Raw genomic sequence first — 27,507 nt, forward strand, 5'->3', positions numbered from 1 at the left:
AGTGCTGTGATGATTATACACAAAAATACACATAAAGGACTTAGTAGCTATTATTATTTACAAGGAAGATTCCCTCCCACTTTGCCTACTGTTCTCTCAGAGGTTAACTGACAATTAGAATGACCAGGGTTTTATACCTATGGTCACATTACTTTTGCAACAGCTAAAGTACTAAAATCTATCATCAATTTAGAGAAATTGGACTTTATAATAAATGGTATCTGGAAAACTGGATAGCCATTTGGAAAAAGATAAAGTTGACCCCATATCTCACACACACACCATACACCAGCATAAACTCCAAATGAATAAAAATCTAAATATGAAAAATAATCACACTATTATTTTTTCAAAAGATTCTACCCATTTATTTGATAGAGAGAGCACAAATAGGGGGGCAGCAGACGGAGGGAGAGGGAGAAACAGGCTCCCCACTGAGCAGGGAGCCCAATGAAGGGCTCAAGCCCAGGACCCTGGGATTATGACCAGAGCTGAAGGCAGCCACTTAACCAACTGAGCCACCCAGGGACCCCTATCACACCAGTATTTAAAACAAAACAAAACAAAAAACAAAACAAAACCCATGAATGAATTCTTTTATAAGCCTTGAATAGGGAGAGCCCAATATCATGATTCAAAATCCAGTTATACTAAAAATAAGCAAACACACAAATAAATACATAAAATTCAAATCAAAAGACTCCACATGGCAGAAAAAAAGCTTCATAAGCAGATCAAATGACACAGGGAGTACATATGTACAATTCATGTAGACAAAGGATTTACCTCTCTAATTTACAAAGAGCTTCTAAGTTGAAAAGAAAGACCCACTGAGCTAATAGAAAGGTAAAGGACGAAAACCAACATCCAAAAGAAAGGGGAATACAACCACCCTTAAAGATATATAAATATGCTCTACCTCACTCACTCATATATTAAAAAACAAAACCTTAGGGGTGCTCGGGTGGCTCAGTCGTTAAGCATCTGCCTTGGGCTCAGGTCATGATCCCAGGGTCCTGGGATGGAGCCCCGCATTAGGTTCCCTGCTTTGCAGGAAGCCTGCCTGCTTCTCCCTCTCCCTCTGCTGCTCTCCTGCTTGTGTTCCCTCTCTCGCTGTGTCTCTCCCTGTCAAATAAATAAATAAAATCTTAAAAAAAAAAAAAACTTAAACCGAGATAACATTTCTCACCAATAAGACTGGCAAAAATCCAAAAGTTCAACAGCATAATCTCACCAAGAACAGAGTCATGCAAAATAGTACTAACGCAATGGAGTTTCTGGTATTATTTACCTGCAACACATTTAAAATTTGGTATAGCAATCCCATGTCAAGACTCTACTTCACAGATACACCTGCATATACAGGAAATATCTAAAGATTATTCATTAGGAACTGTTCATTATAGCACAGTATTGTAAATAACTTAAGAGTCCACCAATAGAGGACGTAATGAATTAACTTCTATATCCACAAAATATTCTGCAGCTGTTAAAAAAACTAGAATGGGAGGGGCACCTCGTTGGCTCAGTGGGTTAAGCCTCTGCCTTCAGCTCAGGTCGTGATCTCGGGGTCCTGAGATCGAGCCCCAAGTCGGGCTCTCTGCTCAGTGGGGAGCCTGCTTCCCCCTCTCTCTCTGACTGCCTCTCTGCCTACTTCTGATCTCTCTCTCTCTGTCAAATAAGTAAATAAAAATAAAAATTAAAAAAAAACTAGAATGGGATGCCTAGCTGGCTTAGTACATAGAACACGTGAATCTTGATCTCAGGATTTTGAGTTCAAGCCCCACAACGGGTATAGAGATTACTTAAAAATAAATAAATAAAATCTTCTTTAAAAAATTAGAAAGGGAGAAACTCTGAGGAAAATTCCCTGTGCTTTGTTGAGAAAATTAAAGTGAAGAGCAGTGTATATAAATATGCTGCCTCCTGTACTGGAAGAGGAAGAAAAAAATATGTATACTTGCCTTTACTTGCATAAACGGTACCAGAAAAGTAAATGAAAATCTAATAAAATTATTACCTTTGGGGGAAAGACTAGGAGGGCAATACTGCACATGACACTTCTCCTATATACATATGACTGAACTTATTTTTTGTTGAATTACCTCTGTTCTCTTATTTATGAATTTTTACTTTCATCAAATACATGCCCTATTACAAAGAAGTTTATATGATAAAGCAAATCCCTCCACCCCAATCCTAATCTTTAAACAGTTCTCAGACTTTCTAATGGTTGTCCCTATAACCCTAGATAATATGATTACACCACTACTTCTGAGTTAACAATTTTGAAAATAAACCAACTTAGGGTGCCTGGGTGGCTCAGTCAGTTCAGCATCTGCCTTGGGCTCAGGTCATGATCTCAGGGTTTTGGGATCAAGCCCTGCATCATAATGGCTTCCTGCTCAGCAGGCAATCTGCTCCTCTCTCTCTCTTTCTCTCTCTCTCTCTCTCCTCTTCTGCTCCTCCCCACTGTTTGTTCTCTGTCTCTCAAATAAAGTTTTTAAAAAAATAAAAATTTAAAAATTTAAAAAAACAACTCTAATATAAAAACTTAAAAATTTATCTCAGTAAACTTTTCTATTTTCTTGCCCTCTTAATGTTTGAAATATATGCTATTAATTTTAATTCTTAAATAAGTTACCTTTAAATCTTAAATACTAAACTTCATAATTTTATTGTTTATTCTGTCAATCTGACCAACTCTTAATTCTCCATTTTGAAAGACAAAACTGTTAGGAAAAGTAATCTGTGCTCTCCTTCCCTGCCTCTGCCAGCTTCACTTTTATTTTTTATCCTTATAGTTGTTACATTCTGCCCTGCAACAAGAGAATGCTAGGCTTCCTTCACTCATGTCCTGTCCACAGTTTGACTCAAAGCTAAAACCTTGGGGCGCCTGGGTGGCTCAGTGGGTTAAGCCTCTGCCTTTGGCTCAGGTCATGATCTCAGGGTCCTGGGATGGAGCCCCGCATCGGGCTCTCTGCTCAGCAGGGAGCCTGCTTCCCCCCCCCTCTCTGCCTGCCTCTCTGCCTACTTGTAATCTCTGTTTGTCAAATAAATAAATAAAATCTTAAAAGCAAAAAACTTGAACTCAATAAACAGTACTTACATCTTTATGACTATGTAAATACTGTTCAAGGAAACATATACCTTACCCACATTTCACTTTTTATTCTATAGTCTAATGTCACAAAATTAGGACCACTTGAAAAAACTATTCCTAGAATAAAGATCAAGTGGTTTCTTTATTACATTCAATCTCTCAATATTGTACCACATTCTAATTTGGTTCATAGTTAGCTCATGATTTCCTTTCTTTTTTTGCTTCCTCCTGCTTCAATCAAGAATGCTTTCTAGACCTTTTGAACAGCTGTTAACCCAAGTTTTCTTTTTAGTCTTCTGGGTTGGCTTAACTTTTTTTCTAAACTTGTGTCTTCATTACTTTATCATTTTGCCAGAGGATATCCTCAAGTAACCACCTAAATGAGAGTAAACAGAAAGCAAACTTTCTGGATCCATGCATGTCTGAAAATTCCATATTCATAGTTATACCCTCATTATTAATCATTTGATTTAGTAAAAAATAAAAAATAAAAAATTCTGGGTTAAAAATTATTTGTCCTAAGAAAACTATAAACACTGTCCCATTTTCATTTAATAAAAAATTCTGGGTTAAAAATTATTTGTCCTAAGAAAACTATAAACACTGTCCCATTTTCATTTAGCACATGTGTGGCTGATAAGATACCAGTCTGACATTTATTTCATTGAAGGTGACTTGTTTTTTTCCCTCCTGAAAGCTTTCACAGTCATGTCTTCATGGAATTCCAAAATTTCACAATAACATATCTAGGTGATGGTCCTTTGTACTAACTTTTCTTGGTAATAAACCAAGGTCTGAAGCCTGAAATTAGCAAATTAGCACGACATGTTAACTCCCATCTCCAAAACCAAAATGGAAAATCTGCAGATGTGTGGATTTCAGGAACCAAAATGAGGACAGAGAGACCCTGAGGAAGTTGGAAGGCCAATCTGAACTAGTACATGGGGGAGGGATGATGGAGACAAGTAGCTACAGACTGCAGTTGAGAACCCAAAGGTCTCAAATACGAGGACAAGTTGGAAGAAAGCTTTCTGAATTCTGTTCTTGCCTAAAAATATTCTCAGAGATACAAAGCCTCACATAATCCGCCACACAAAGATATGTTATAATTTTGGGGGGGGCATTCAAATCAATTGAAAAATAAAGCTAAGAGGTGATGTAAGATATAAAAAACTGATCAGATACCTTGAAGTTTATGTTAGAAAAAAAAAATGAGGGGTGTTTGGGTGGCTCAGTTGGTTGGGCCTCCCAACTCTTGTTTTTGGCTCAGGTCATGATCTCAGGGTCATGAGCTCCCTGCTCAGCAGGGAGTCTGTGTCCCCTCTCTTTCTCTCTCTGCTTCCCCCACCTCCCCAAATAAATAGATCTTTAATTAAAAAGTTGAGGGTCGCCTGGGTGGCTCAGTGAGTTAAAGCCTCTGCCTTCGGCTCAGGTCATGATCCGAGGCTCCTGGAATCGAGCCCCGTATCAGGCTCTCTGTTCAGCAGGGAGGCTGCTTCCCCCTCTCTCCCTGCCTGCCTCTCTGCCTACTTGTGACCTCTGTCAAATAAATAAATAAAATCTTAAAAAAAAAAAAAAAGAAAGAAAAAAGAAGTTGAGTCCTAGAGAAAATGAGAAGTATGTATAATCCAAAATTAAAATTCTGGGTCATCAACATGATGAGGAAATATAATAGGGAAAAAAGATAATCAACAGTTGAGTTGAAATGTTAATACGTGCCTCCTACAAACTAATAGAACAAACATATAAAATATGACCAGAAAAAAACAAATACAATCAATAACTTGAATTAATAGATACAATGACTGCAGAAACAGACATCCAACTAAGAAAACACACTTACAAAAAAAGGTACTGTATCAGGTTGGCAAACTTTATTTGTAAAGGGCCAAATATTAAGTATTTAAGGCTTTGCTGGACATATGGTCTCTGCCACAACTATACAAAAGCAACCAGACAATATGAAAACAAATAAGCATGACTGTCTTCCATAAAACGTCACTTACGGACCCTGAGAATCAAATCTCATCTAATTTTCACTTATCACAAGATACAGTAATCTTTTTTTTTTTTTTTAAACTATTTGCAAGGGTAAAAGCCATTTTAGCATTTAAGCTTAACAGATGGCAGTGAACTCTATTTAGCCCTTGGGTCATAGTTTGCCAATTCCTGCATTAGTTCCTAAAAGAAAGATCTCAATATAATCTAAAAGAATACACTGGACAGAGACTCTACAATAAAAATAGAAACAATAACAAAAGAGTAGCTATTGTCTGGAAACTAAAATTTTAACGCCAGTAAACAACCCTGAGTCAAAAAGGACATTTTTTTTTTAATTATAAGAAAAATGTAAAAATACTTGATATAATGAAATGAAAACACAAACTTGTGGTTTCCAAATTCAACTCCTTAAGATAAATTTACAGTTGAAACAGGAAATTAAAAAATAAGTGGGTTAAATATCCAATTCAAAGAAGTTAGGAAAGGAGCAAGAGAACAAACCCAAACAAACATGAAAGAAGAAAAAATTTTAAAGAACAGAAAACCATGAAATCAAGAACTGAAAAATCACTTAAAGATTCATAAAAACCAAAAACTGGTTCTTTTTTTTTTTTTTTTAATAGAAACTAACTCTTTCTTTCTTTTTTTTTTTTTTAAAGATTTTATTTATTTATTTGACAGACAGAGATCACAAGTAGGCAGAGAGGCAGACAGAGAGGGAGGAGGAAGCAGGCTCCCTGCTGAGCAGAGAGCCCGATGCGGGGCTCGATCTCAGGACCCTGAGATCATGACCTGAGCTGAAGGCAGAGGCTTAACCCGCTGAGCCACCCAGGTGCCCCCAAAAACTGGTTCTTTTAAAACAATACCTGGGCCTCTGGCATAACAGATCAAGGACAAAAGAAACAATTCAGAACAAAAAAAAGAATAAATGAAGGCTACAGAGATTAAAAATTAACATGAGTATTATAAACTACAGAATAAACTTATGAAATAATCAAATGAATGCATTCCTAGAAAAATATAAAATTCCAAAATTAGTGTGAGAGGAAACAACTTGAATTAAACCACATGAGTTAAAGATGTTGAATCAGTAAGTAAAGACTTCCCATCTTCTACTCCCAACCCAGGCCCAGATGGCTTTGCAAGTTAGATCAACCTAACTTTCAAGGGAAAAACAATAAATTCACAGTGGAAAACCTAGCAAATGCAACCTTAACCAAGTATCAAAATTAACACTACAAGTAAGGACAAATCAACATCATTCGCCTCCTGATACAATACACTCAGAAAAAAACATCATTTCTGGGGTATTCCTGCCAAAAACACACAACCTAAATCTAGACACAAAGGAATGGATAAATTCAAAGTGAGGGACACCCTACACAATAAAGCAAGAACTGACATAACTACAAAGAAATAAAAAATCTGTAATTATGGATGAAAATGCCAATATTCTCTCCTCTTTCACTACTTAACAGAACAAAAAGAAAATCAGTAAGTATATCAGAAAATTTGAATTTTTTTTTTTTAAGATTTTATTTATTTGCCAAAGAGAGAGATAGCCAGAGAGGGAATACAAGCTGGGGAGTGGGAGAGGGAGAAGCAGGCCTCCCGCCGAGCAGGGAGCCTAACACAGGGCTCAATCCCAGGACCCTGGGATCACGAAGGCAGATATTTAACGACCAAGCCACCCAGGAGCCCCTTGAAATTTCTTTGTTTTAAAGTAATCTATACACCTAACATGGGGCTAAAACACACAGCCTCCAAGATCAAAAGTTGGACGCTCTACTAAATGAGCCAACCAGGGACCCAAAAGACTTGAATTTTCAAACAGCTTATTTTATTGACATTTATAAGGCAATACACTTAACAAAAGTAGACTATACACTCTTTTCAAATGTATATAGACCACTCATACATACCATGTGCTTGACATTAAAACAAATTCCAGGAAATGTAGAAAGACTGAAATGATACAAAGTAACCTTAAAAAAAGAGTAACGTTAAAAAAAAAAAGAGTAACATGAAGATATCTGGAAAAACCTAAAATATTTACAAATTAAACCACACACTTAGAAACAACCATGGGTCACAGGAGAAATCACAAAAGAAAATATTTTAAACTGAGTGAAAATAAAAACCCAGTATATATCAGGGGTGCCTGGGTGGCTCAGCTGGTTAAGCATCCAACTCTCGGCTTTCGCTCAGGTGGTGACCTCATGGGTTGTGAGATCCAGCCCTGTCTCCAGCTCCTAGCTCAGCTGGGGTCTGCTTGGAGATTCTTTCCCTCTGCACCTCCCCCACACTTGCGCACACCAGTATATGAAAATCTGTGGGATACAGCTAAAGAAATTTAAAATCTGAATTAACACAGGATCTATTTTTTAAAAACTAAGTTCATAATTAAAAACTTTACCACAAATAGCTATCTTGAATTTTATCAAAGATTTAAGGAACAAATAATACTAATCTTATACAAACACTTTATGATAAAGGAATACTTTCTAACTCATGTCAGTTTTGGTCACTTAATATTTTGTCTTTTTTTTTTTTTTTTAAGATTTTATTTTTATTTATTTGACAGACAGAGATCACAAGTAGGCAGAGAGGCAGGCAGAGAGAGAGAGTTCCGAGGAAGCAGGCTCCCTGCCGAGCAGAGAGCCGGATGTGGGGCTCGATCCCAGGACCCCGGGATCATGACCTGAGCCGAAGGCAGAGGCTTTAACCCACTGAGCCACCCAGGCGCCCCAGTATTTTCTGTCTTTTGAGGAATCTGTACATTTCATTTAAGTTACGTATCTCCTACTTTCTTGCAGTTTTATTTACTCTCAATAAAAATGAAAACAATAAATCAAACTTTTGGGATGTGGCTAAAGCTGTGTTCACAGGAAAATTTATAGCATTAAAATGATTACATTAAAAATATATCGAGTAAAAAAAAATATATCAAGTGAAAATACCAAGTGTTGGTGAGAATTATAGTAACAGTAACTCTCAAACACTGTCAGTCAGTACCTGGAACTATCGTAAAGCTGAACATGTACATTATCCCTACACCACTCTGTATTCTCTTATGGAGTAGTAGGCAAACCTTTAAGATGATCCCCACTGCCTAGTATTCACATCCAGTATAATACCCAACCCTACAGTGTAGGCTACACCTAGTGACATGCCTCTAAGAACAGAATACTTTAGCAAAAGTGATAGGTTGCCCCTCTCAGATTAGGTTTCAAAAAACTGACTTCTGCTTAAATCTTAATCTGTCTATTGGTTACTTGGGAGAAACAAGTTGCTGAAGTAAGCTCCACTATGGAGAGACCCGCGAGGAAATGAGGCCAGCCTTTAACCAACAACAAATGAGGAAGTGAGGCCCTTAGGTCAACAGCTCTGGAGGAACAGACTCTGGCCAATCATATGACCGAGAGTGGATGCAGAGTCTTCCACAGAAGATGACTGCAGCATCTACCAACACCTTGATAACACTCTTGTGTAAGTGCCCCAAAGTCAGACCACTCAGCTAAGCCACACCTAGATTCCTGACCCACAGAAAATGTAAGAGAATAAATTTTAATAACTAAGTGAAAGTGATGAAATAGAAAAATCAAACAAGAGAAAATAAATGAAACCAAAAATTGCCTTTTGAAAAAGATCAGTCATACTGAAAACCTCTAGCTAGACCAATTAGCAAAAAAAGAAAGACAACATGAATTACCAATATCAGAACTGAAAAGATGGAAATCATTACAGATCCTAGAGATTAACAAGATAAGGAAATATTAGCAATTTTATGCACATATATTCAACAATTTAGCTGCAATGTACAAATTCCTTGAACAATCCAAATCCAACATCCATTCATGTTAATAAAAAACAGCAAACAATGAACAGAAAGCAATTTGTTAAAGGTTTTTACTTATTTATTTGAAAGAGAGAGAAAGAGAATGAGAGAGAGAGCATGAGAAGGGGGAGGGTCAGAGGGAGAAGCAGACTCCCTGCCAAGCAGGGAGCCCTATGCGGGACTCAATCCCAGGACTCCAGGATCATGACCCAACCCGAAGATAATGGCTCAACCAAATGAGCCACCCAAGCACCCGGAAAGCAATTTTTTTTTTTTTAAAGATTTTATTTATTTATTTGACAGATAGAGATCACAAGTAGGCAGAGAAGCAGGCAGAGAGAGAGGAGGAAGCAGGCTCCCCGCTGAGCAGAGAGCCCGATGCGGGGCTCAATCCCAGGACCCTGGGATCATGACCTGAGCCAAGGGCAGAGGCTTTAATCCACTGAGCCACCCAGGTGCCCCAGCAATTTTTTTTTTTTTTAAACAAAGCTACAATCTTTTTTTTTTTTTAGATTTATTTATTTGACAGAGATCACAAGCAGGCAGAGAAGCAGGCCGAGAGGGAAGTAGGCTCCCCACTGAGCAGAGAGCCCAATGCGGGGCTCGATCCTAGGACCCTGAGATCACGACCTGAGCCGAAGGCAGAGGCTTTAACCCACTGAGCCACCCTGGCGCCCCAGAAAGCAATGTTTTAACAGGAGCAAGGCATCTAAGAAAAACCTACAGTAAGGAAGATGGGACTGCTTTCCCTTATGAGCAGGAAGAAGACAAGCATGTTGTCACCTCTACTTAGCATTACACTGGAGGTCTTAAATTTTAGATTAAGGCAAGAAAAAAAATCATGCAGATTGGAAAGGAAGAAATAAAACTATATTTACAGATGACATGATCAGGTACATAAAAAAATCCTAAGCAATTAAAAAAATACAATAACAAAATGTGCAAAGTATTTCTGTATATTGACAAGAACACAACTTACCATAAAAAGGAAAAAGTAATATATTTAAAATATACATGTAGGGGCGCCTGGGTGGCTCAGTGGGTTAAAGCCTCTGTCTTCAGCTAGGGTCATGATCTCAGGGTCCTGGGATAGAGCCCCGCATCGGGCTCTCTGCTCAGCAAGGAGCATGCTTCCTCCTCTCTCTCTCTGCCTGCCTCTCTGCCTACTGTGATCTCTCTCTGTGTCAAATAAATAAAATCTTTAAATATATATATATGTATATATATTGGGACGCCTGGGTGGCTCAGTTGGTTAAGCAGCTGCCTTCGGCTCAGGTCATGATCCCAGCGTCCTGGGATCGAATCCCACATTGGGCTCCTTGCTCGGCGGAGAGCCTGCTTCTCCCTCTGCCTCTGCCTGCCATTCTGTCTGCCTGTGCTCACTCTCTCTCCCTCTCTCTCTGACAAATAAATAAAATCTTAAAAAAAAAAAAAAATATATATATATATATACATGTAAACCTGTTTATATCAGTAAACACCAAATATATATATATATATATATATATATATATATACACACACACACATATATAATGTACATATACAGGTTAAATATATATTTATATATATTTACATAAATATATAAACAATATATAGGTAATATATGTATAAAAATAATATATATACAGATTAAAATATACATGTAAACCTGTTTATTTCAGTAAACACTGGAAACTACAAAGCAGCACTAAAAGAAATTACAGAAGACCTAAAAATCTGATATACTCTGTTCCACAAATTACAAAAATTCACTATGGTTGAAACATCAATTTCTCCGTAATTGACCCATATAGTCTATGCAACCCAACTCATTATCCCAGCTTCTAGACAGAAACTGATGAGCTAATTGTAAACTTTCAAGGAAAATACAAATGACTTAGTATAGCTAAAACAATATTGATAAAGAAGAACAAAGCTGGAGAACCTCACTACTTGATCTTAAGGCACAGTATAAATCCACTGTTTTCAAAATAGGGTGATATTAACATAACAAATAGATAATGGATAAAAATTCATTGTGCATAGACACTAATGTTGAGCTGATTTTCAAATAATGGTACCAAAACAATTCATTACAGAAAGGAAAACCTTTTTAACAAAAGGTGCAGAACTAACTTGATAACCCTATGGAAACAAGTCAATCTGCACCTCTAAGACACACAAAAACAAATATGAGATTCACCTCAGACCTAACCTTTTAAAAAGTTCAAAGTAGAGGCTTCTTAAAACAAAGAGTATCTTTCTACCTTTGGGATAAGCAGAGTTCTTAGACAAGAACAAAAAGCCATAACCAAAACATGGGAAAGAAGTTTATCAAAATTAAATGGACCTTGAGGAGCTTATAAATTTAACTAGAATAGGGAAACCAGTAAAAAACTATTTAAAATAAGTATAATATGCTGAGAGGAGAGATAAACGAAATCAAAACCAGGGAAGGTAAAAAAATGGAATGAAGAAAATAAAAACAAAGAACAAGTGAATGAACAGTGTTACAAAGAAAACCACAGGCCCAAAGTGGCATCACTTAAGACAAATCATGAAATCTGGACTTAATCCCTAACCTACTAGCAGTTTCAACCTCCCCCAGAATTGTCTTAACTGGTCAGTCAGGAATTTTCTGATCAGCATTAATAAAGTAATCTGTCACAGAGCCCTCTCAATCCCCCAGAGGAAGATGAGGTAATCTGCATAAGAAGACCCCTGTAAAAGAAGGTGATCTTGCCTAAACATTCCTTTCTTTTCTTTCACTAATAACTTCCTGCCCCACCTTCCTTCCTTTAAAAACCTGTTGTAGGACACCCTGAAGCTCCCCTCTTCTTATTAGCTGGGATGCTACTTGATTCATGAATCACTTAAGAAATCCAATTAGAGGGGCGCCTGGGTGGCTCAGTGGGTTAAGCCGCTGCCTTCGGCTCAGGTCATGATCCCAGGTCCTGGGTTCAAGCCCCACATCGGGCTTTCTGCTCAGCGGGGAGCCTGCTTCCTCCTCTCTCTCTGCCTGCCTCTCTACCTACTTGTGATCTCTGTCTGTCAAATAAAAATAAAATAAAAATCTTAAAACAAAAACATTAAAAAAAAAAAAAGAAAATCCAATTAGAGGGGTGCCTGGGTGGCTCAGTGGGTTGGAGCCTCTGCCTTCGGCTCAGGTCATGGTCCCGGGGTCCTGGGATCGAGCCCCGCATCGGGCTCCTTGCTCAGCGGGGAGCCTGCTTCTCTCTCTGCTTCTACCTGCTGCTCTGCCTGCTTGTGTTCTCTCTCTCTCTCTCTGACCAATAAATAAATAAATAAAATAAAAAACAAAAAAATCTTTAAAAAAAAAAAAAGAAATCCAATTAGATCTTCAAATTTAACTAGACTGACTGGTTTTTTTTTTATTTTTTAAGATTTTATTTATTTATTTGACAGACAGAGATCACAAGTAGGCAGAGAGAGAGAGGAGGAAGCAGGCTCCCTGTGGAGCAGAGAGCCCGATAAGGGGCTTGATCCCAGGACTCTGGGATTATGACCTGAGCCCAAGGCACAGGCTTAACCCACTGAGCCACCCAGGCGCCCCTGATTTTGTTTTTTAACAACAGAAAACAATTATGGATAAGGTAGGTATTAATACAACTAATTCATCCCCTGAAGTGTGAATGGTCTATATACACCAATTAAAAGACAGACTGTCAGACAAGATTTAAAGAACACCTTACTAGGGGCACCTGGGTGGCTTTTGTCTGCTTTCGGCTCAGCTCAGGATCCCAGTGTCCTGAGATCTAGCCCTGCATCAGCTGCCTGATCAACAAGGAACCTGCTTCTTCCTCTCCCTCTGCCCCCCACCAACATGCTCCACCTTGTTACATTCTTTCAATTAAATAAATAAAAGCTTTTTAAAAAAACAATCTTGGGACACCTCAGTAGTGCAGTCAGTTGAGCGTCTGCCTTCAGCTCAGGTCATGATCCCTGGGGTCCTGGGATTGAGTCCCACACTGGGGTGGGGGGGGTGTGTGTCCGTGCTCAGCGGGAAGCCTGCTTCTCCCTCTGCCTGCTGTTCTCCCTACTTGTGAGTGCTCTTTCTCTCTCACTCTTGCTCTCTGACAAATAAATAAAATCCTTTAAATAAATAAAATCCTAGGGGCACCTGGGTGGCTCAGTGGGTTAAAGCCTCTGCCTTTGGCTCAGGTCATGATCCCAGGGTCCTGGGATTGAGCCCCGCATCTGGCTCTCTGCTCCGCAGGGAGCCTGCTTCCTCATCTCTCTCTCTCTGCCTACCTGCAATCTGTGTCTGTCAAATAAGTAAATACAATCTTTTAAAAATAAATAAATAAATAAAATACTAAAATAGTTTTTAAAAAAGTCTTACTATATGCTATCTACAAAAACCCACCTTTTTTTTTTCCCAGTTTTTCATCTAATTATTTATTTAAGTAACCTATAAACCCAATGTAGAGCTGGAACTCACGACGCTGAGATCAATCAAGAGTCACAGGCTCTTCCGAATGAGCCTGCCAGGCACCACAGCAAGAAATCTATTTAAAAAAAAAATAGGTAGGGGTGCCTGAGTGGCTCAGTCAGTTAGTGTCTACCTTCAGCTCGGGTCATAATTTCAAGGTCCTGGTCCACAATAGCCAAACTATGGAAAGAGCTTAGATGTGTCCATCAACACATGAATGGATAAACAAGATGTGGTGTACACACACACACACACACACACACACAGGAATATTACGCAGCCATCAAAAAATGAAATCTTGCCATTTACAAGGATGCAGATGGAACTAGAGAGTATTATGCTAAGCGAAATAAGTCAATCACAGAAAGACAGTTATCATATGATCTCACTGATATGATGAATTTGAGAAAGAAGATGGAGGATCATAGGGGAAGGGGGGGAAAATGAAACAAGATGAAACCAGAAAGGGAGACAAAATGTAAGAGACTCATAATCTCAGGAAAAAAACTGAGAGTTGCTGGAGTGGATCAGAGTGGAAGGGATGGGGTGGCTGGGTGATAGACACTGGGGAGGGTATGTGATATAGTGAGTGCTGTGAATTGTTTAAGACTGATGAATCATGGACCTGTACCACCGAAATAAATAATACATTATACGTTAAAAAAATAATAATAATTTCAGGGTCCTGGCTGGGATCAAGACCTGTGTGGGGCTCCCTGCTCAGTGGAAAGTCGGCTTCCCCTTCTGCCCCTCCCCAGTGTTCATAAGCTCTCTTTGCTCTCTCTCTCTCAATTAAAATCTTTAAAAAAATAAAAATTAAAGTTAAAATTTTTTTTTTAAAGTAGGTAAAAGAGGCACCTGCTTAAGCACCCAACTCTGTTTTGGCTCAGGTCATGATCTTAGGGTCCTGAGATCAAGCCCCAGGTCATGCTCTGTGCTCAGAGTTAGTCTTCTTAAGACTCTCCCTCAGCTCCTCTCCCCATGTCCTCTCCTCCTCCCTCCCTCTCTCTTCCTAAAAATAAATAAATCTTTTCTTTTTTAAGATTTTATTTATTTGAGAGAGAGCATGAGGCAGGGGACAGAGGCAGAGGGAGAAGCAGACTCCCTGGTAAACAAGGAGCCCGAAGTAGGGCTCAATCCCAGGACCCCAGGACCACGACCCAAGCTGAAGGCAGCCACTCAACCGACTGAACCCCCAGGCGCCCCAATAAACAAACCTTTAAAAAAAAAAAAAAGGTAAAAATCTTAATAGACGGGGGCGCCTGGGTGGCTCAGTGGGTTAAGCCTCTGCCTTCAGCTCAGGTCATGATCTCAGGATCCTGGGATAGAGCCCCCGCATCCCGCTCTCTGCTTGGCAGGGAGCCTGCCTCCCCCTCCCGCTCTGCCTGCTTTTCTGCCTACTTGTGATCTCTGTGTGTCCAATAAATAAATAAAATCTTAAAAAAAAAAAAAAAAAACTTAACAGACATTCACAAAGATATGTGAATGGCTAAAAACACACGAACAGGTAGAAATACGCAAAAAGGTAAGCGCCACCACCAGTTATGAGGTCAGTGTAAATTAAAACTATAATGAGATACCGTTAGCAATTCTGGTTAAACCCACTAGAATGGATAAAAGTGAAGACTGGCAAAATGCACATGTAAACAAGGATGTGGGCAACCTAAACTCTAATACAACGCTAGTTAAGAGTATAAAGTGGTAAAACATTTAAAAGAAAATAGTTTGACAGTCTCTTACAAATTTAAACATACACATTATCTAATTCTATTCCTAGGTATGGTGTAGAATGAAACATATATCTCCTCAAAGACATAAACAAATGATTACAGCAGCTTTAGTCAAAATAGCCCAAATCTAGAAAGAACCCAAACATCTATCAACATGAGAACAGATTTTTTTTTAAAGATTGTATTTATTTATTTGACAGAGAGAGAGAGAGGAGAGAGATTACAAGTAGGCAGAGAGGGAGGGAGAAGCAGGCTCCCCGCAAGCAGAGACCCCGATGCAGGGCTCGATCCCAGGACCCTGGGATCACAACCTGAGCCAAAGGCAGATGCTTCACGCACTGAGCCACCCAGGCGCCCCAGGAACAGATTTTTAAATACTGTAATACGTTCACATAATGGAATACTCTCAGAAATAAAAATAATCAACCACTGATACATGCAACATGGCTGAATCTAAAAATCATTTTGCTGAGGGGCGCTTGGCTGGCTCAGTCGGTCGGTTGAGGGACCAGCTGAGCAACCAACTCTTGGTTTTAGCTCAGATGGTGATCTCAGGGTGATGAGATGGGGCAGAGACCATGCAGAGTCTGCTAAGGACTCTTTCTCTGGTTCCTTCTTCCCATCCCCCCCCCCAAATAAATAAATCTATAAACAAACAAATAATCATTTTGCTGAGTAAGAGAAGTCAGACATCAAAGAGCTGTGTATATGATGTGTAAATATTTTATTCCACTTAAGTTCAGAAACAGGAAAAAATAATCTACAATGATAGAAATCAGAACAGTTGCCTAGAATGAGTCTGGAAAAAGACAAGAAAGAATATTTTACAGTGATATTCTAGGGCCTTGACTGGGGAGGAGGAAACACAGGTGGATACATTTGTTAAAATTTATTGCACTGTGTACCCTTGAGAACATGCATCTCACTCTATGTAAATTACAGCCCAATTTAAAAAAAAATTCCAGCAAAGGCCTTCTATATTTTGTACAGCACAAGCACAGCAGCAGGCAAGCATTTTCTGAAAAGGGCCAGAAAGTAAATATTTCAGGCTTTGTGGTCATATGATCACTGCTTCAACTATTCACTTCTACCATTCTATTGTGAAAGTCACCAGACAATATGGAATTAGCATGGCTCTGTTCCAACAAGATTATTTACAAAACAGGTGGCAAGCTGGATTTGGTCCACAGCCTGGAGTTTGCTAAGCTCTGGTCAAGCAAATAAAAAATGAATCTTCAAAATTAATTTAAATTTGTTATATTGCTCTCTCCTTTATACTGACAGGATGGTAATTATTAGAAGCCAACTTTAGTCCACTAAACGTGAGTTTTTCTATACTCATCTAATCATTTAAAATAGGAACACTACCCAGAAAACATATGGAGTATCATCATTTTAAAAAGATCATGTTTTAGGGGAGTGGGTGCCTGTTGGATAAGTGGCCAATTCTTGATTTCGACTCAGGTCATGATCTCTCCATCCTGAGACTGAGCAGCATCAGCCTCCCAGCTCAGCCGAGAGACTGCTTCTCTCCCTCCTCCTCTGGTCTCCCCCTTCCCCAGCTCAAGAGAGAGAGAGAGAAGAAATAGAGAGAGAATGAGCAGGGGAAGGGGCAGAGGGAGAGGGAGAAGCAGACTCACTGCTGAGTGGGGAGCCCAACGGGGAGTTCAATCTCAGGACCCTGAGACCATGACCTGAGTGAGCCAAAGTCGGACTCAATGGCCTGAGACACCCAGGTGCCCAAAAATCATTTGCCATAACGATTATAGTACTTTGGGAAAATAACCAAAAATATGGGAAATACTTGAGTTTCAGATAAGCTAGTTAGTAAAATAAAATATAAGCTGGAAATTTAAAATACACTTAGGTACACACACAAAAAGCTATGTTACCCACAATGCTGACAGTCTGATTTATCCAGTATAATAAAAAAAAATTTTAAGATTTTATTTATTCATTCATGAGAAACAGAGAGGCAGAGGCAGAGGGAGAAGCAGGCTCCCTGTTTCAGGGAGCCCAACTCAGGACTCCATCCCAGGACCCTGGGATTAAGACCCGAGCTAAAGGCAGATCCTTTAACCAACTGAGCCACCCAGACGCCCCGGTATAGTAAAGTTCTTGACATATGTTCATTATCAGTCATCAAAAAATAATTCAGCTTTCTTCCCCTAAAATAAGGGATTTCATATTTAAGGATATTTTTAATTCTTTAAAAATGAAATGCATATTTTTCTGAATCCAGGAAAGCAGCTTATGAACCATAACCTGAAATCCACTTTTGCCACTGGCTGAAACTATTTGTTGTATTGTCATATTCAGATAACAAACAGAGGAAGGTAACGGACATTCCTTTTTTTTTTTTTTTTTAGTAACTGACATTCTTAAAAGACTTATTTAAATTTGCTTATTTTGGTTTATACAATCTAGATGAATTATGAGCCTTATCAGCCTATTACCTGGTAACTAAACTCCTTGGATGGGATCCAAGAAAGAAGGAGAACAATCTTAAGAAAAATCTTCTATATAATGAGTAATTTACTGCCATTTCCAATATTTAAGCCTATAAAAATATAGAATGCCTAGTGAAACAACTAAATCAGCTGATCTCTTCAGAGCAGGATGTGATCTTTGTTTTCAAAGTGCTGGCTACTGAACAGGTAGTCAGAAATCAAAATCATGTATTCAAACCTGGTTGCCATGTCTAATCTTTTTCTTTTATTTATCGTTAAGATATATTTTCCCCCATAATAAAAAAGCCGTAATACCCTTTCAAGCATAATTTCTCTACTCAAAAATGGTAAGTTTTTTAAATGTCTCATGTATTCATTTTTGCCAGATAAACTTTAGAATCACAAATCACATTTCAGCTAAAACCAAACAACATTCACTTTTTTTTTTTTTTTTGAAGATTTTACTTATTTATTTGAGAGAGAGAGAGAGACAGAGTGAGAGAGCATGAGAGGGGAGGTCAGAGGGAGAAGCAGACTCCCCATGTTGCTGGGAGCGTGATGTGGGACTCGATCCCAGGACTCTGGGATCATGACCTGAGCTGAAGGCAGGCACTTAACCAACTGAGCCACCCAGGCACCCCAACATTCACTTTAGATATCCTTTCCCTCACAGGTACCTATAGAGACACCAAAAGTGGTCCTAGATATGAGCCTGCAGTTTCTAATCTCTTAGTGTCATTCCCAAAAGAGAAAGTAACTTAAGTATCTGTGGAAAAAAAAAAAAAAGAAGAAAAGCATATCTCACTAAAGAGGTTCCTTCATTTATTTTCAATTCATAAAGTATGTTCAAAGTTTGCCAAAGCAAGCTAACTCCACCCAACCTCAAAAGACAGTATAAGCAGTGGTTCCCTATTATGTTAATCTTAAGAATCCTATTGTTAGTTTCATATGCTATTATGCTTATTTTTTTATGGTATTTTAAGAATAAGAGCACCGCCACCAGATCCAGTAACTACAAATATGGAAGTGCTGAAATTGCTAGCAAGAAGAGATGATGAAGAGATAGAGGAAGACAGAAAGTGGTGAAACCTTATACAAAATACATATAATATAAACATGAATTATTTATTTTTGTTTTCTGTAGTAATCCAAACCATAAGTGGCCTCTAGAACTAGATTCTTAACTCAGGTATATCAAATATCAAATTGCTAAAGGAAACCTTAACACATCTGTTTATATTTTAAAAGCCTCATATTGGTGAACATTGTTTACTTGATTTATATTTTAGAATTCAATAAATGAGAAGACTGATAAAACTAATGTGACTTAGCTTAGAAGAGTTATTACTGTAAAATATTAATTATCCAGATCTCCTGTTCACTTTCTAGACAGAACCCTTATTACTGACAGTAGTTATATCTAAAAAAAAAAAAAAAAAAGTCAGGCTTTGGAACCAGAAAGACATGGGTTTGAACTCTGGTGCATAACACCTTGAAAACAAACTTTCTGCACCTATTTTTACATCTCTAACATGGGAATTCATTGGGGTGCCTGGGTGGCTCAGTCGTTAAGCATCTGCCTTCAGCTCAGGCCATGATCCCAGGGTCCTAGGATAGAGTCCCACATCAGGCTCCCTGCTCAGCAGAAAGCCTGCATCTCCCTCTCCCACTCCCCCTACTTGTGTTCCCTCTCTCCCTGTGTCTCTCTGTCAAATAAGTAAAATCTTTAAAATAAAATAAAATGGGAATTTATTAATACCTACCTTGAAGGACTATCATAATTAGTGAAATATGTGTAAAGCAGCTGACACATACTAGGAATTGAAGAAACTTTAGCTGCTATTACTATTTTATTACTCATATATACAACCAAGAGAAAACAGAAGAACAAACATGAGAGGGAAATATAGTCTAGGCTACATCTAACTCCTAAAACAAAACAAAACAAAATCAAACAAATAAACTCTGATAATTCAAGTAAAAACTTTGTAAAAAGTAAAAGTAAAGTATTTTGTAAGAAAGTAAAAATAACTTTGGGCTAAACTTTCATTTTAGTCATACAAGATAATGTTGTATGTAAAATCCAAAATCTATATAAATATGTAAAATCCAAAATCAGCTACAGGTCCACTTATTTTGAAGCTAAATAAAAATGAAAGATTATTATCACACAGTAAAACATAATTTTATGAACAGATGAGATGATTATCACCACTGGGGAAAAAAATGCCAAAACAAAGATTTTAAAAAGTTTATGAAAGGATAGTAAAAGAGTCCTACCTTTAAACCGACTGCTATAAGATCTGTAACAACACTGTATGGAAAAAGTAAAAAGAGAAAATGGAAAACAAAGTTAGAGAACAAGTTTTTCAAAGACAGAGATAATAAGATTAAAGAAAAAAAGGAAAAGCATTATAATAATAAAAATTAATAAAAATAAGAATGTGATGAATTGTGAAATGTTAATACAAAGGAAAGTGATGGGACAGTCTAGCAGCAGCAGAGTATAAAGCAAAGCTTTAACCACAATGTAAGAAATAAAAAGTAAATCAAATTCTTTTAGCATTTATTAAAATACACCTGTTTCAATAAAATGACTAACATGTGTTTATCTATTTACCTCTATTTAACAAATCCAAATCAAAACTTAAAATTGCCAAAGTTCATTCTTTTAAATCACTGGTCTGAATTACCGTGTTTTAAAATTTTAAATGAAACAAAACTAGTTGAGTGGCTTTTACAGAAATGGAAGGTATCTAGCAAATTTCCATCTACCACCCAAAACAGCTCACCAAAATACAACTAAGATAGTCTCTCAGAACTAAAATAAATGCAAATATTAAATTTCAGACATGAAAATTTTCAAGATCTGCATTTTATTTTTTATTTTTTTCAAGATCTGCTTTTTAAAAAAAACTCTACCACATCAAAACTGTGTTTAAGTATAAATTATCTCAGGAGGAAATGAACACGTACATACATACACACACACACACACACACACACACACACGACAGTTGGGATTTGAGGAAGAACTAGAAAGATATATTGACTGATGGTTTGATATTTCTTTTTGAACTATCCAAAATAATGAAAAAGGACCTTTTCAGGCTGTGGGAAAATGCAGAAAGTTAATTAGCCTCCTGAAAGCAAATAGTCACTGGGTTCAAAACCTCATCCCTTAACCCCAAGGTGTAAAAACTCCTATAAAGTTCTCCAAACAGAAATCCATCTTTTCTCACACCAAAACAATCTTCAATTACAGTTTGCCTTCATATCTCCTAAAAGAAAGCTCTAAATTCTATATATTGTTAATATCCTATAATGCCATTACTTAATAAAAGTAAAAAAAAAATATGAATCTGGATTGTTCAATGATGCAAATTTGTTTTAAACAATAACCATGTAAAAAAAATAAAATAAACAATAACCATGTCGATTTTTAATTTTTTCTTATAGACTCTGGAAACTTGCAATTCATTTGTCTGAAATTTAAATGTGACAAATAACAGTGCATAGAAAATAAGATTGTATAGGTCCTGAACTTAACTTCCAGAATGTCTTACTGCCCCACATATACAAACCAAAAAACTCATTCCTAGCTTTAAAGCCACATATAGGGTGAAGAGTTATTAAACTATCCAAAAGAGTAAGTTTGCACTTCTCAGTTACCCAAGAGTTTAACAGCCAAGATGTAAGTGGAGTCTTTTGTCATCACTATCACACTATCAATTTTCCAATACAAAAAAGCTAGCCTGCTTCCACGGCTCAAGTCAAACTGTCTAACGACAACGTACTACACACAGTGAGACACTAATTTCACAATCTTTCTGAAAAGAAATGTTGGCATAATCGCACAAATTAAAGCAGCAAAACTTTGCACACATATAAAGTGTAACTGAATCAGGTGATGTGAAATGAGTTCTCAACAATGTCCTCAGAAAAGTTTCAATTAAACAATGAATACAGCTTCAATTAAATTAAAAGAAAATATAGAACATCACAACCATCAATGAAATCTAAAACCGCACTCTAAAATCTGCAGCAGTGTGCAATTAGCATTCAAATGAGTTAATCCAAATATCATACAGACTTAACGTTATGAAAGTAGATAAAAGAAGTCTAACGAAGGCAAAAATTGTTGGAAGATTCCATTGTCTTTACACAGCATGGCAACAGTCATCAACTCTATGGTAACATGTACAAGGCTTTTACTGTTTACGCAAGTTCCACATATTCTACAACCAGGGGGGTTACAGATATGTTGTCCTCAAAAGCAAGTAAAAGGCCAAACCAAAGCTCAAATATATAATGAGAATGAATAGTGGATTTGCAAGCTCTAACAGAGCGGGAGATATTTTTTAAATCTTGATATGCATATGCTACAATTAATACACGAAGATCCTAATCTAGTCGTTTCTTTGAATATTAAATTATCAGGTCCCACGCCATATCCCTGGTTCTCAGCGAAATTTTTCTATCCGTGAATCCAAAATATTTTTATTTTGGCCACGGACCTCATTCACTTTTAGAGCGTCTGAACGCTCCCGAAAATTGCAGAAATTCACGAAGTTTCTTTTGGGGGGATGTGGGGGCTGGAGTCCACGATCACCAGGTCCAGACGCCCGGTATACAGAGGTCTTAGCACAGCTCACAGCCCAGGTCCGGAGACCTCGGCGGGTTCCCCGGCACGTCGACACCCCGCGGGGGGCCCTGGCTTCGGGACCAGGTCGCCGCCCAGACGTGCCCCGACGCGTGCACTCGCCGTCTGCCTCTCCGCGGCCACTCGCCTCCCCAGCAGGGGAAGCTCCAACGCTCGCCCCACCTCACCGGTAAACAGCAACTCCCCAAGCGGGAGGACGCCCGCCCCGAGCGCCGCCTCCGCCTCCCCCAGCGCGGCGCACCATTTTCTGAGAGGAAGTGTCGGCAGGCCGGGCCGGGCTTCCCGGACTCTGCCCGCGGAGGGCGGACCCCGGCACCCGGCGGCTGCACCCGGCTTTCCTCCGCTTCCGGGTGTGAGGATGTGAAGGGGCGGACATTACGGGGGCGCCCCAGCCGGGGGAGGAAAGGGGGCGGCGTACCGCCCCTCCGCGATTCGGGGCGCCCGGAAGCCCCGCCGTCGGACTCGGCCGGGGTCGCTCCCCCGGCCGCCGGCCGCCGGCGCCGCGCCCGGCTCCCCGGCCGTGGCGCGTCCGGCAAGAACCGAAAGGAAGCGGGGCAACAGCAGCCCCGCACAACCGCTGAGCCTTCGAGTACTTACCCATCCATGGCCCAGACGGACGAGCGCACGGTGCGGGGACTGACGGGCTCACCGCGAGCGGAGGGCGGAGGCGGCGGCAGCCGGGCGGCTCCGGGGACGGGCAAGCGGCGCCTCTCCGGAGCCCCGCCGGCTAGGAGGTGGAGGAGAGTGGGAAACAGGGGCGGAGACCAGGGACGCTCCCGCCACCGCCGCGCCCCCGCCTTCCCCACCCCGCAAGCGCGTCCCCGCCTCGCCTCGCCCCCTAGGGTCGACGCCCTCCCTCCGCCCCGCCCCCAGCCGGCCTCCCGCTCGGCTCCAGGGCGCCCTCTTCCTGCCGTCGACCTAAGACTCCGCCTCCCGGCCTCTCTCCCCAGCGCGCGCGCGCCCTTCGCCCCCGCTTCCCTCCTGCGTTCACGGGAGCGCGCTCCTTGTGCTTCCCGCTTTGTCGCCCCGCCCGCCCACCCGCGGGCCCGTGGGAAGAGCGTTGGAGACCCGGCTGTGGAATGTAGGTAGGAGTGTCTCTCCAGGACCCGAGAACCGCGGTGGATTGGTGGGCGAGGCCGGCGGTGGCTGGACCCCAAGCACGGAGGCCCGGTGGGGGCCGTGGTCTTCGAAGCCCCGGGCCCTGCAACCCAGGGAAGCCCCGGCTCGGGATCCGGGCTGCCACGAACTCCCGCCAGTACGAGGCCCGCGGGTCGTCCGCCAGATCCTGGGAGCCGACTGCTGGGACTCGCTCCCGCCGGATAGGTGTGGTTGAGATTTAAATGAATGAAAGAGACCGCCCGAACTTGAGAACCTCTCAGTTGTGAACAGTTTTAGTCTCTGAGTGCTTTTCGACCCTACAGTCTGGGTTTGAATTTATATGAAACATTCGTTGCACAACACGGAATGGTCACTATGTTGCCAGCATTTTATACAGTTTTTCATATTCCTCCATGTAAAGAAACAAATCCTATGAAGGAGTGATTATTCCCCTTTTTTCAGGTGAAAAAGACACTAGTAGAGTGATTACAGTGATTCACTAATACAGTGATTACAGTTTCACAGCCACTAGAGCCCCTTCTCCTCTGAGCAAAATTATGTATGTATAATTAGTGGCAACTCGCTTGTTTGCCCTTTTGTATTCTGTCTAGTTCTGAAATTCAGTGATTTTTCAATTCACAGATCATCAAAACTTAAGTCACTAAACGCTGTCCTCGACCAAATATCTCAATGGGAAGAGAGGACTGCTCCCCCTCAGCCACCTCATTTGCGAAGCGAGTAACAAGACGTTTCAATCATCATCTATCCTTGCTAGTGTATCCTGCTTTTAAATAAGTTGGCGCTACTAAAACTACTTAAACTGTCTATTCATCCATCATTAAGTCATTATCTATTGTTTACTATGTGCCAAGCACTGCAGGGATAACCCAAAAACTCACGTGCCAGCATTCATGGTTGAATGGATTCCTCGATGGCTCTATTATTTCTTGGCAAAAAACAATTTTCAGATAGCTCATTTCTTGGGGACCCTATTTTTAAAGAACTGTATCTAACTTCAGTCCGTCTTTTACAAAAGATGAAATATATTTTATATGTTAGGTCTAAGTATTAAGTTGCAGTTGTAAACATTGCCACCCCACATTGCCAGATGGATGTTAAAAATATGGGCAAGTCCTTGATGCAATCTTTATATTGTTTTGAGGATATAGTCTGTTGATGAAATTTCCTTAATTTATTTTTTTTTTAGCTACAGGAGTAACAAACATATATGCTCATTTTGGAAAATTGAAATAGTATTAAATATTAAACACTTAGGATTATATTTCTTCACAACCTACCCCCTACCCATGATAACCAATGAATCAATTCTGTGAGTGTGTTTCTAGACCCCCACCATTTTTATTTGCTCTTTTTACTTAAAAACTCTGGAGATTTCTTTCATAGCTGTACTTTCCATCTATTTAATTTGGCTTTTTTTTGCATTTCTTTTCTTTTCTCTTTGTAAATACATTTTTTTTCTTTTTAATTTTTTATTTAAATTCTAGTTAATATACAGTGCAATATTGGTTTCAGGAGTAAAATTCAGTGGTTCATTACTTACAATGCCCAGTGCTCATCATAACAAGTGCCTTCTTTAATATCCATCCCCCATCTGGCCCATCCCCCACCCACATCCATTCATCAACCCTCAGTTTGCTTGCCCTGGTTAAGAGTATCTTGTGTTTTTTTTTTCCCTCCATCCTTTTTCCCCCTTCCATATGTTCTTCTGTTTGTTTCTTAAATTCCACATATGAGTGAAATCATGGTATTTGTCTTTATCTGACTTGTTTTGCTTAGCATTATACACACTAGCTCCATCCATTGCAACTTAATTCATTTTAATACTGCATAGTATATCATAATTTCACACACCACAATTTATTTAACCTTTTTCAAAATAGTGGAAATTTACATTGTTTCTAATTATTCAAAGTAACAATATTGCAAAGAAAATCATATATGTATGAGCATCTTTGCACACGTTATTTCTGAGGAATTCATTCCTAGAAGCAGAATTACAGAACAAAGGGTATACGCATTTTCAAGTTTAATTAATATTGTGAATATGATTCCAAAAAGGTTGTACCAGTTTACATTTTCTTTATTTTTTTTTAAGATTTTTTTTTTTAATTTATTTGACAGCTCACAAGTAGGCAGAGAGGCAGGCAGAGAGAGAGAGGAGGAGGAGGCAGGCTCCCTGCCGAGCAGAGAGCCCGATGCGGAACTCCATCCCAGGACCCTGAGATCATGACCTGAGCCGAAGGCAGAGGATTTAACCACTGAGCCACCCAGGCGCCCCTACATTTTCTTTATTTAAAAAACAAAAAGTTGGGGTGCCTGGGTGGCTCAGTGGGTTAAAGCCTCTGCCTTCAGCTCAGGTCATGATCTCAGGGTCCTGGGATCAAGCCCCGCATTGGGCTCTCTGCTCAGCAGGGAGGCTGCTTCCTCCTCTCTCTCTCTCTCTCTCTCTGCCTGCCTCTCTGCCTACTTGTGATCTCTATCAAATAAATAAAATCTTAAAAATAAATAAATAAATAATAAAAAACAAAAAGTTTTCTTTCTCATAGCCCCATGCCTTAATTTCAGTAGTAAAATATAAATGTGAAGTCAACCTGAAACTCACTGTCCATATTACTAACAATAACTCTGAAAAGTCTCCAGTGTAAAGATAGTGTACCTGATTAAATGAAAAAAACTGTATGACATTTCCTAAATACTTAACATCCCATTTTGCAACAGAAGGCTAAATAGAAGGAAACAACTCACAACGGAAAGCAAGGTAAAACCCTTCTGTTTCCATTGCCTCTTGGTCATAAGTTCAGAAGACTTTTCACTGATTTGGCTCCCTAGGTTTGTGAGTCCTTCTGATTCAAAACAGTGGACAGAATGGGAATTAGGTCTTCTAGGACCATTTTTAGAATTCTAGCTATTCCCATAGTCCATATGGCATGGGAAAACCATGGCCTTCGATAATCTTAGCAGAAGTTTCTGAGTTTGCAGAATGATGGGATATCATCCACATGACTTAGCTTGTCATGAGAACTTTATGTTCTATATAGTAGCTCTTTGCTGGTGGAGAGAATAACATGTTCTCAATTTGTTAAATGCTCCATTCTTTTGAAAAGTAAGCAGTTAAAATAACTCAATTTATAAATTTTCTAAGATTTTACTTCTTTGTGTTTTTGTTCTGATTTGTTTAAGAAATTCCCCTGAAATACCTTCACTGAGAAGACACACACACACACACACACACACACACACACACACACACATACTATTATTGTCTGGACAAAATGTAACCTTGGAACATTTTGCTGTAAGGCATTCCAGTATGCAATGATAGTTAATATTTAACTAATATTACCCTATTGATGTTAACAGGTAAGGCTTCCTAAGACATACAATGCAAAGATGCCAGTATAGGTTAGAAATAAGATCAGCCATTAGGTGAATCTGGAAGGTGGACATTTTAATAAAGACAAATGACAAAATTATAATATGATAAAGACAAAAATTTTAATCATTAACATGTACTCCTTAAAATTGAAACATCTGAAATTGTACTGAGGGGGAAAATGCTAAACTTAAAATGTTACATATTGTATGATCCCATTCATGTATAATATCCTCAAAATGAAAAAAATATAGAGATGGAGAACAGATTAGGAACAGGGTGAGAGGGTATAGGAAGACAAGAGGAGGGATGTGATTATAATGGAGTAGCAAGGGGATGTTTGTGGTGATATGATAGTTTTATTATCTTGATTATAGGACTAGTTATACAAGTCTACACCTGATAAAATTGCACAGAATTTTAGATACACACAAGTGCATATAACACTGGCAAAATCTGGGGGCGCCTGGGTGGCTCAGTGGGTTAAAGCCTCTGCCTTCTGCTCAGGTCATGATCTCAGGGTCCTGAGATCAAGCCCTGCATCAGGCTCTCTGCTCAGCAGGGAGCCTGCTTCCCTTCCTCTCTCTCTGCCTGCCTCTCTGCCTACTTGTGATCTCTGTCTGTCAAATAAATAAATAAAATCTTAAAAAAAAAAACTGGCAAATCTGAATAAGATTTGTGGATGTTACTGATGTCAATTTCCTGGTTTTGTTATATGGGGCACCTGGGTGGCTCAGTGGGTTAAAGCCTCTGCCTTCAGCTCAGGTCATGATCCCAAGATCCTGGGATGGAGTC

General features: G+C 39.4%; 1 protein-coding gene across 7 annotated transcripts in view; it reads right to left on the minus strand.

The window, feature by feature from the left end:
* The window catches only part of PTBP3 (polypyrimidine tract binding protein 3), a 121,762-nt gene extending 98,754 nt beyond the window's left edge, over nucleotides 1–23,008 (minus strand). For 4 of the 7 annotated variants that reach the window (XM_047699124.1, XM_047699126.1, XM_047699123.1 and 1 more), the window contains exon 1: nucleotides 22,818–23,006. Coding sequence is in view for 3 of the 7 variants with exons in the window: in XM_047699121.1 (XP_047555077.1) it covers nucleotides 19,838–19,871; nucleotides 22,818–22,825 (42 nt within the window). In the remaining 4 variants the exon portion in view is untranslated. Of the gene's footprint in view, nucleotides 1–19,837; nucleotides 19,872–22,817 lie in introns of all 7 variants that reach the window. The other 3 variants (XM_047699120.1, XM_047699119.1, XM_047699121.1) reach the window with 2 other exon arrangements.
* Between the last annotated feature and the right edge of the window lie 4,499 nt (nucleotides 23,009–27,507).

Source organism: Lutra lutra, chromosome 13 (assembly GCF_902655055.1).
Source record: "Lutra lutra chromosome 13, mLutLut1.2, whole genome shotgun sequence".
Taxonomy (NCBI): Eukaryota; Metazoa; Chordata; class Mammalia; order Carnivora; family Mustelidae; genus Lutra; species Lutra lutra.